The sequence below is a fragment of the Tachysurus fulvidraco genome, chromosome 5, assembly GCF_022655615.1.
Source record: "Tachysurus fulvidraco isolate hzauxx_2018 chromosome 5, HZAU_PFXX_2.0, whole genome shotgun sequence".
In the NCBI taxonomy this organism is placed as follows: domain Eukaryota; kingdom Metazoa; phylum Chordata; class Actinopteri; order Siluriformes; family Bagridae; genus Tachysurus; species Tachysurus fulvidraco.
This window is the reverse complement of record NC_062522.1, coordinates 1,418,835-1,429,266: the sequence shown is the minus strand read 5'-3', so window position 1 is coordinate 1,429,266 and position 10,432 is coordinate 1,418,835. Positions and strand designations below refer to the sequence as shown.

General features: G+C 40.8%; 1 protein-coding gene across 1 annotated transcript in view; it reads left to right on the top strand.

The window, feature by feature from the left end:
* Positions 1-3,879: 3,879 nt before the first annotated feature.
* Positions 3,880-10,432, top strand: part of espl1 (extra spindle pole bodies like 1, separase) — a 17,375-nt gene continuing 10,822 nt past the window's right edge. Inside the window, 24 exon segments of the mRNA XM_047813557.1 lie at positions 3,880-4,087; positions 4,251-4,316; positions 4,318-4,436; positions 4,438-4,504; positions 4,506-4,559; positions 5,463-5,820; positions 5,823-5,843; positions 5,846-5,937; positions 5,939-6,004; positions 6,006-6,185; positions 6,271-6,360; positions 6,647-6,758; positions 7,920-7,954; positions 7,956-8,001; positions 8,004-8,050; positions 8,157-8,347; positions 8,450-8,692; positions 8,792-8,940; positions 9,441-9,526; positions 9,528-9,613; positions 9,996-10,125; positions 10,220-10,247; positions 10,250-10,311; positions 10,313-10,354. Of these exon segments, the coding sequence (XP_047669513.1) occupies positions 4,007-4,087; positions 4,251-4,316; positions 4,318-4,436; positions 4,438-4,504; positions 4,506-4,559; positions 5,463-5,820; positions 5,823-5,843; positions 5,846-5,937; positions 5,939-6,004; positions 6,006-6,185; positions 6,271-6,360; positions 6,647-6,758; positions 7,920-7,954; positions 7,956-8,001; positions 8,004-8,050; positions 8,157-8,347; positions 8,450-8,692; positions 8,792-8,940; positions 9,441-9,526; positions 9,528-9,613; positions 9,996-10,125; positions 10,220-10,247; positions 10,250-10,311; positions 10,313-10,354 (2,451 nt within the window). The 5' untranslated portion in view covers positions 3,880-4,006.

The window sequence follows — 10,432 nt, the reverse complement described above, 5'->3', positions numbered from 1 at the left end:
CAAATACATTCGGTGTTTTACTGCTTCATCCTTCAGCATTCTGCCTGAAATGTGCCCACTTTAGCGAGCTAGCTAATTTAGGGAAGCTAGCAATGAATGTGGAGATGTTTACAGACACTTTAAGAAACACAAGCGGCTGATAATGAAAATACCCTGCTCTGGTCATCGGAAAAAGTATTTTAAGTCAAATATTTGAGCAAATTAGTTTAAATAAAAAATAAATCTGTACTAAACGTATATGTTAAGATGAGCTGAGTTGGCTAACTACAAAGAGATGATTATCATTATAACAACAAGAGATGATTATCATTATAACATCTCACCTGACACAGATCCTAACTGTCGATCAGACATCATGTGACACTCACTGAACACTATGTAGATTAATAAAGCTAGCCAGTCACTGCTTCTTAAAAAAATACACCAGAAATTGATTGGAGTTTAAAATAGCGTTTCTCACTTTAGGTATGTACAATGCCGCATGTGCCAGAATAAATAAAATCATAAAAAGCAGCTTTTTACCTTAAATATTACTGTTGAGTATAAATAATATCTCCTGTTTATATTTTCAATGAGTACCAAACATCACCTTGATTAAAACGATCCCGACTGGCTCCTTGTTCTGATCTTTGTAGTGAGCTTCAAGCATTTGTGCAGTGTTTAGACTAAAAAACAACAGTGGACATTAGCCAGTATCTTATCATCAATCTTTTCAGGGAATGTTTGTGATAACTAACTAATATAATTAATTATTGTCTTCTCAAAACAGTGATCATTGTGGTCAGTGTTCGATTGAACCAGAAACTGTCTGTGTATAAACTGATATAAAACCAATACTGCTATAAACTAATGAAAAAGTAGAAAAGTGGCACATCGTTCACAGTCAGGGACTCATTCTCCACCCAGCAGAGTATCCTACACATATTGTACCTACTATTTTAACCCAAAAAGCCTTTTCAGAACAATGCAAGTAGGAGCTCACACTGGAATCACGTATTAAATCTTCCACTCAGGATTGATTTTATTATTCACAATATTCAGCACTGGTTAAAGAAGCTAAAGAGAGACTGCTTATAGTTTATATCTTCTGGTTGGAATACTTTTTAAACCATTGCTTTGTTATATTAGAATTTTTTAAAGACTATAACATTTTCTATAATAATGAATCACTTCTCTTTTTCTACCCATACAGACATTGTACTAGCTCTGATTGTCTTCTGTGCCATGACGATTTTGGACCTCCACTGAGATGAGGGCGACCCTGTGAGGATCCTGAGGTATCTACAGATCTACCAGCTCCAGTTAGACTCTGCGATATTAAAGAGGAGATGTAAACTCCATGTGGTGTTTTACATCACTACAACAATTTATCAGACTGTATATATATATAAACACACACCCCCCAGTGTCACCCAGATGACGATGAGGTTCCCCTTTGAGTCTGGTTCCTCTCAAGGTTTCTTCCTTTATCATCTAAGGGAGTTTTCCTCCCCACAGTTACCTGAGTCACCTCAGACTTGTTCACTGGGGATAAATACATACACATTTAAATCTATAAATATTAATCTTGTATTTTGTATTATATTAATCTTTATATTATTTTATATTAACCTTTTGTTCTATGTTATGTTTCTATAAAGCTGCTTTGTGACAATGTCCATTGTAAAAAGTGCTATAGAAATAAAACTTGAATTGAAATTGTAAATTTAATTAAAATTAACTGTATATTAAACTGTAAATAGCACTAATGTTACTTTAACTGTGAGTTTCTGTTGCAGACTAACACGATAAATCACGTAGATTAACTAAGGTAACTCAGCTCAGATCAGCTACGCATGTTACATAAAAACTAATAAAATGGAAAAAGTTATGATTCTTTATGAACATTATGAAGAGAATTTGTGTGTTAAAAAGAAAAAACTGTGAAAGGAAAATAAAGACGTGACGCAATATTTCTGAGCTCATGCACTAACAACACTGGCGACACGTTTTTAGAATGGCATAATCCTGGTAAATCAGTTGTTTAATTTCAAATGGTTGTTCTTTTCACTTTTGGGGAATTTTTGGCTTTTTACAAATCCCTGTAACACCAAAGGATTATGCTAAAGTTTTGTACTTTATTTAATCTCCTAAAATTTGTATATTTAAATATTCAATGAGAGTAATACTCAACTTTGGTCCCTACCTTAATATGGTTAATACCTATGAAGACAGGATATGTTTGTCCTTTAACTCCCACAATTAGATGTATAAGAACTTTATTTCAAAGAGATATTGTATCTTTGCCTTATGTTCATTCTTTCTGGAATCAGTTTACAGATGATATTGTTTTGGAAAAGGTTTGGGCTACTTCTAAATCAGTATTTAATTACAAATAAAATAAAAGAAGTCTCATTTAAACTTATTCATATTCTACCCAACAAACATTTTCTTGTGAAATTTAAAAGTGACATGGACACAAATTGTACATTTTGTAATAACAGCTTAGAAACTGTGGTTCACTTATATTGGTACTGCCTCACTTGTCACTTTTGGGAAAATGTTTGTGATTTTATTGTTAAGAATATTGTTAAGAAATAAGAATTTTGCTTTATTTTGGAAAAAATGTGGCTTTTTGGTGTTTTGAAGAATCAAAGAGACAGTAGGAGTAAACCACCGTACTACCAATAGTGTTTAAATAATAAATCTGATCATTTTGTTCGCAAAATTTCACATTCATAAATTACATTTATGAATGTGAAATTTTGCGAACAAAAGGATCAAATTACATTTATGAATGTGAAATTTTGCGAACAAAAGGATCAGATTTATTATGTATGTAATTTTTTTTGAAAAAAAAAACAAAAACTGTTTCACATCCAGGTGTGTGTTCACGGTGTGTGTGTTCACTGCTGTGTGTGTGCACTTTGGATGGGTCAAATGCAGAGAACAAATTCAGAGTATGGGTCACCGTACTTAGCCGTATGTCACGTCACTTTCACTAAAGGCTAGCTTGATATCATTTAAAAATAAATGGAACTTTATGTTGATTCTATAAAACTGTCTGTAAAGCAAAGGGCACTGAAAACTTTGAAAATCTGAACTATATTTTATATTTTGTTGTAAATTCCCCCGAGCATACGTTGTATCTGTATTGTTATTGACAAGTCTGTTAATTGATGTCTGTTGTTAATTAATTAATTAAATAAATAAATAAATAGATAGATAGATAGATAGATAGATAGATAGATAGATAGATAGATAGATAGATAGATAGATAGATAGATAGATAGATAGATAGATAGATAAATGAGAAAAAACAACAACAAAAAAACACAGGCTACACTACAATACCCAGAATGCCTTGCTTCCTGGTTTCCCGACAGGCAGCGCGAATTTTGAATAAGTGCACGAAGCCGCGGTCGGTTACAAACACCACAGAAGAGCTGAGCGCTAACGAAGCTAACGCTAACAACAACGACGCTAACGCAGATATTACGTCCTAGTCTAAAACCCAGTCGGGGTTCCGGTAAGTGGTCGGTTAGTGAAGTTTATACACTGTTTAGCTTCAGGTCGTTAGCTTGTTAGCTGTTCGTCACAGTTTGTTTATTTATTTATTTATTCATTTATTCATTCCGTCAGACTTTAATATAAACACCTCAGTTATGTAGCGACGTCACTCTGAAAGTTTAATTCTTTACCAGTACACATTAATGTGTGGAATGATGTAGAACTGATAATAAATAAATAAATAAGTTTGCCTCATAAACAGTTATTACACAGTTAATAAACAAACAGTTTAGAACCGGAAGTGTGTTTCCGTTTGGGTCGAACTTCCGGTCAGTGACACATGGTGATGTTTATAGAGCGGAACGTCTGAGTGTTGGAGATAAAGTTAAGTCTTAAACACAACATAACACAATCCAGTTCACACTGACTGACTGACCGTCATTGTGTGTGTGTGTGTGTGTGTGTGTGTGTGTGTGTGTGTGTGTGTGTGTGACAGCTTTATTTCTGCAGAAGAAGAATGAAATGTCTAAAAACGGATGATTATGTCCAGAGGATATCTTGTGCAAAGGACACTGTGATTCTTCATGATGAGCTGAAGGTAAGAAACTGGACCATGATGTGGTGTTTAAATCCGTACACACGTCTATGGGCTGATTTTATACCAGGACAGCGTGTTCCTGATCCCCCACAACGCTCATCTGGTTATTACCCTGTTATGTGTATGATGTACCGTGACCCTGTATTCCATTCGTCTCCTACAGAAACACGTGAAGGACGGCCTCGGACCGTTCGGCCGGACGGCGTGCGATCGGATCATCCGTGCCTGCAAACCAGCGTCTCGGCGGAGGAGGAGCTCTAGATCCAGAGCTTCAGGAGCGCCTGGTGGATCTTGTGGAGCTGGCCACGTTGGGTATGGATCTGTTACAGAACAAGGAGTACAGTGTTCCTCACTTTATTGGAGAAGATCATCTTCCACATTCTCCAGAAGCTGGTGACATGTGAAGCTCATGCTGCTTGCAGGTCGACTGGGGGAGTTCATGTATGTCAGACTGCAGGGAGCATCCTTACAGGTACGGACATGGACAAGCCTACAGGAGAGGTGTCGTCATACATGGGGTTAAATAATGTGCTCTGAAACTATTATAGTGAACCAGAGAGCTTCCTGTCAATTTAACAATAAGTTAGATGCATTTTTTGGGTTTCATTTTTTTATTGAGGAAAAATGAGATTTCTCTTTATAGGTTTATGTAAATGACTAAAAATTAGAATAGCATCTTTTCTTTTTTCCTGACGTACAAATAAATTTCACAAGTTGTACTGAAATCACTGATAAGTGCAGCAATCAGTGTTCAGAGGAGAAAATCTTCCTCAACCTTGAACACTTTCATGCTGTAGAAATAGAAAGCAAGTGAAAAACCTCGTCCTGGTTTCTTTACAGTCTGTTGAGTGATCTGTAGCATCCCCCTTTTCCACCAAGGCAGTTTGAGAGCTGGTTCAGAGCCAGAGAACATCAAGAGCCTGTGACCAACAAGACAAAAGAGAACGTCGTTAGAGACGTTTTATATAATTTTAAATCAGGATTCGCCGCGTTTTGGGTGGCAATGTATGTTCACAAAGCCATGAGCATTAACAGTAAAGCAACATCCACCATTTTTGTGTTTCTGTCGCTGCTGCGCTAACGTTGCTGTGTAACCGTGACACGTATACAGTGACGTCACACTCGGCCCCCCGTGATGCTCTCTAACCGATTGGAAAGGGAACCGGTTCTTAGAAGGTTCGCCAGGGGAACATTGAACCAGCACAGCGATAGCTCTAAACCAAGCACCCAGTTCTTTCTGGTTAGAAAAAGGGGCACATGAATCACCTTATAAAAGTAGTTCTCTCTCCAGTCGGATTAACATATCGGGTTGCCTTGTGGTTCGCTACGCAGCGCTACTTCTGTTCTAACGTATCTCTGATGTCTTTGATTGCAGGCTGAAGACTTCAGTGTTCTGGTGCGGAACTGTTTCGCCGTCCTGTGGAAACCGCTCGAGCGGTGCTTCGGGGCCTCCAGCCTGTCGCCCAGAGAGCGACTCGTTGGGCCGCTGCGCAGTGCTTTGCGTTTCCGTCTGTTGGAGGAGGAAACGTCCTCACTTCGTCTAAGGTCCCTCTGTTTGTGGAGGGAGGCGCTGAAGGAGTACGAGCGTTCGTGTGGAGCTTTGTCTCAGGACGATGTGGTGTTTTTGCTCTCCGAGTTCCGGACCCGTTTTCTGAGCTCACAGGTGGAGCAGGATCACGCTTCCGACTCAACCCCTGCTGGCTGTGAGGTGGAGACAGTGGTGAAGGTGTGCAAGCGCTGTGTAAGAACAGACTGTGGGACGCGCGGCACGTCTGGTGGACGGATCGCTGGAGTACGTGCGGAAGCTGGCGAAGGGGTTGTGCCCGGTGCTGGACTTGGCGAGTCGGGCGGGTGCGACTGCATCGAGACTTCGGCTCCGGTGGGGAATGCAGCAAAGTGTTCACAGACTGCGCTCAGTATCCTCAGAGCTCTGCCTGATGTTCTCAGTGATGCAGAAAAGCCATGCCCGTTAGAGGCGTGTCAGCTGGTTGTCTGGGTGACAGAAACAGGGCAGACAAAAGGGATGGGCGGAGCTACGCTGCTGGCCCAGCTTTTCTTTTGGGAGGAATATCAGGAGTTTCTAATCAAACAGCAAAAGGTGAGTCATTTTCTTCCCTCTTTCCACTCGTCTTGCCCTTTCCTCTCCTTTCCTTAATGTAAGTTTATTTCTTCTTGTGTTTCAGAGATCGTTTTCACAGCAGCTGCAGTATTCTCTGTGCTTCAGTCTATACCAGGGCTTCATCAGCACATACGACAGTTTACACAACTCACAGGTAACTTCTCTCTCTCTCACACACACACACACACACACACACACACTGCACATTTATCAACACCAACCAGACAGGAGATAAAGAAGGGTTTAGTTATCTCTCTCTACATTAGGCGGGTTGCCACGACAACATTACGAACAACCATGTCCTTGTATGTGTGTGTGTATATAAAAATACCTCAAACTTTATTTTATGTCTTCAATTCTATTTTTGTCACATGTTTTGAGAGCTTTATGTATTAAGTGTGTGTGTGTGTTTGTGTGTGTGTGTGTGTGTGTGTGTGTAGGACTCGGTAGTTGAACAGTTGGACAGAATTGTGTTATACTGCCAGTCTACACTGGGACGCATGATGACTGAACTTCGCACACTGTCCAATGACGGCTTCTTCCTGAAAGCTGGTGAGTCACAGCTTTGTGTTTTTATACCACAGGCTTCTGGAACACAAAATATTCATTAGAGAGGAAAAATAACCCTCATTTTTCAGTGTAGCCTGTCATTAGCCTGCCAGTATTCACCTTTATTTTACTGGTTAGTACGATGTATTAGGATGGTTTCCTGTACATGTGTCCATTAGAGTCTATTCTAAGGAAGTATGCACTTTATCTGCCATTAAACTAAAATGATACCAGCTCTAATATTATTGCTGGACAGCCTAAAAGATATTAAAGCTTGGATGGCCTGTTGGTGGTGGGTTTATATTATGCGGCTGTGTCTGTGTCTGTATGTGACGTCATTCACAGTCGAGCGCCGGTGTTGAGTGCCTCGCGGTCACTGAAGTTTTTGTTGACACTGATACTTTCACAACAGACCAAAGACTGATAGATTGTCGTTGTCATTAACGCTGTTTGTTTTATTTTTATATTATTGTTGATTTTAAAGGATCCTAACATCAGTCAGAGGTATAATAATTATTAATAAAAATTGCAAAATATTACAGAAATAACTAAAGTCAAGCAAAAATGTGAAACAGTTTATAGACTGAAACATTTTACAGCTTTTTTTTTATTACTTAAACAATGTATTTAAATATTGTTGAATTACAGATTTTTAAAGCATTCATGAATGCTAAATTCAGTCCAAAGAAACAGCAAGTTCATTAAGTAATATTCCTTATGATAAGGTTTGTCAGAGAAAAAGCCCGTATAAACATTTTTTAAAGCAGAGTTGAACGTCGGACAACATGCGAGTCTTATTAAAGAGCAGAAAAGGGGCCAGAGCAGGACCGGAGTGAGAGAAACTCCAACATGTTTCATCATGTAAACCACAAAAAGTACAGCATCTTAATATCACAATTAAATCTGTTCACAAGATAATAAGTCCAAGGATGAGACGTATAGATGAGCTTCAGGGAAATGTCTTTGGTTTTGTTAGTGATCAGCAGGACTCAGGGTGGACGTAGGAGTCTGAGGGCAGAAGCATCTTTAGACCAGAGGGATTTACATCCATAATCACAGCATAACACACACGCAGTTGGTGCAGAATGAACTTCTGAACAATACAAGAGAATCATGTAAACTGTAATGTAATTAATTGCGTGTGTGTTGTGTGTGTGTGTGTAGTGTAGTGTGTGGTGAACAATGTGGTGTATGAGTTATTTTAACAGGAAGCTGTATACGGAAGCCTACGGACTGGTGGAGATCATAGCCAGGAGCTGAGTAAAGACTGTCCATCGTCTTTCCCTGTGGACAGAGTAAGTCCTGCCGCTGTGACCACAGACCTACACGGCTTATCTGCACATGCTGCTTTACATCGTGTGTGTGTGTGTGTGTGTGTTGTGTGTGTGTGTGTGTGTTCAGGTGAACCGCTGCTTCATGCTAGCAGTGCAGTCCAGTCGGCGAGCATCTCAGCTAGACCGAGCTCTAGATTGGGTGGTGCGCTGGATTCAGGTTTTAGGTTCTCGAGTTCTGGATCATCTTACAGAACCGGTGTCACTGTGGGTCAAACCAAGTGTGACGCTGCCGAGCCGGTGAGGAGGAACACGCCTCAGGTAACACAAGCATTCTGTCGTGTTCTCGTTTAGCTCTTACAGACTCCTGTCAGATGCTGATGGGTTTCAAACTTGAGCTGATGTGTCTTGTGTCTGGGTCAGAACCCTGAGGGACGGCATGGGGACAGCGACCGTGGACGAGGAGGTGTTGCTGCGTCTCCTGGAGGAGGAGCTGCGGATGTATAAAGAGCAGAGCGGAGACACTGCACAGGAGCGCTATAACACACTCTGTGACCTCCTGGATATCTGCCATGAGGAAACCACACACACTCTCCGTCGTGCCTCTTATCTGTGTGAGATGGCTCAGGTGGTGTGTTACAGGGACTTCAGCGAACAGACCGACTGGTGTGTATACACACACACACACACACACACACACACACACACACACACACACACACACACAATACTTACACTTATGTGTTTTGTTATTTTCTTCTTCAGTTCTGCAGGTGATTTTGTCCAAGAGGCTCTGCGCTTGTTGGAGGAGGAGCCAGAGACAGCGGAGAACTCTGATAGGCTGAAGGATGAAAAGGCTCACGCTTCTCTCTGGCTCTACATCTGCATGCTTGAGGCCAATCTGCAGGAGGTCAGAGACAGAACATTGTACATAGACCAAAGACAGATTTGACTCACCTGTAGGAATAATATTAGAAGATAAAATGAATCCATTGTGTTTACTCTAACCTGAACACTTACGGGTTAATTATTAAACACTGTATTCACATTCTCAAAAAATAATGTTGAACGCTGGGTGGTCTGTATAAAATACACACTAATGTAACGGACTAAAGGGTGGAAATCAGTGTGGTTTATTTATGTACTCTGTTCTTATCAGTGATTCTTTCTCTCTCTCCTGTCTCTCTCTCTGTCTCTCTCCTCCCGGTCTCTCTCTGTCCTCTGTCTTTTCTCTCTCTGTCTCTGTTTCTCTTCTCTCTCCCTCTCTCTCTCGCTCGCTCTTTCTCCTCTCTCTCTCCCCCTCTCTCTGTCGTCTCTCTCTCTCTGTCTCTGTCTCTCTCTCTCTCTCTCTGTGTACACAAGTGAATGTGATCTTTACCAGTTCACCATTAAACGTGTGTTTTCTCAGGCGGTGTGGACACAGAGAAGCGTCTGCGTGCAGTGCAGGAGGGCAGTAAGACATTCTGTGGTGCTGATCTTGAAGCGATTCCCACTAACGATCTTGGAGTATGAAGACAAGCAGAAGGTCCAGGAGAGCCAGCTGGTGTACGATGGACTGCGCTTCAATTTGTCTGACCACAACAGTAAGTGAGAGACGCCTTTTATACACACTGTTCTATTCACAACAAGCTTCTTTACATACAACTCATACTGAGGCTTATACTCATGTAACCGCAGCTATATTTAATGCCATGACCTTCACAGTACTTTAAAAAATTTAGATTCTTTTCCCAAAGAATATAATTTTCAAAAATAATTGAATTAGAGCCAAGAAATAAAGGGAGGCAGGTATTGTCTTTATAATAAGAGTTTGTTTCTATGTATATATTATATAATGCACACGATCCGCGAAACCCGAACACATACATGTGTTGTAGTTTGCACATCCTGATTAAATGACATCATGAGAGAAGCCTGTACAATGTTTCCTGTATTTCAGTTCGTGTCTGTGTGTTTAGACCGCATCAAGCCTTTTAGATAAGAGTTTATCCCTCTGGACGACTCTACTGAAAAAAGGCTCAGTACCTGCAGTGAGGGACCCAAAACACACTGCCAACTCCATCCTGCTAATGGCTGCCCTTTATACACTCATGGGCAAGGTAAAAAACACACACACACACACACACACACACGCTCCACTCCTCAAAAACACCACTACTCATTCTAACTTTATATGCTCTTCCCTTCCTGTAGTCCCTTCAGGCTCTGGAGTGTTATCAGCTGCGGCGTCTCTCCTGCGACTCCTCGGTGATGTCCAGAACAGTGCGACTGCTTTGTTCCATGCCTGCTAAACTCCTCCTGGACTTGGGCTCTCCACAGCTCGCACAGGTCAGCGGCACAGCACTGTGTGTGTGGGTGAAATGTCTGATCTCATTTAGATACGAAGCTGACAGGAGAAACCGGGTC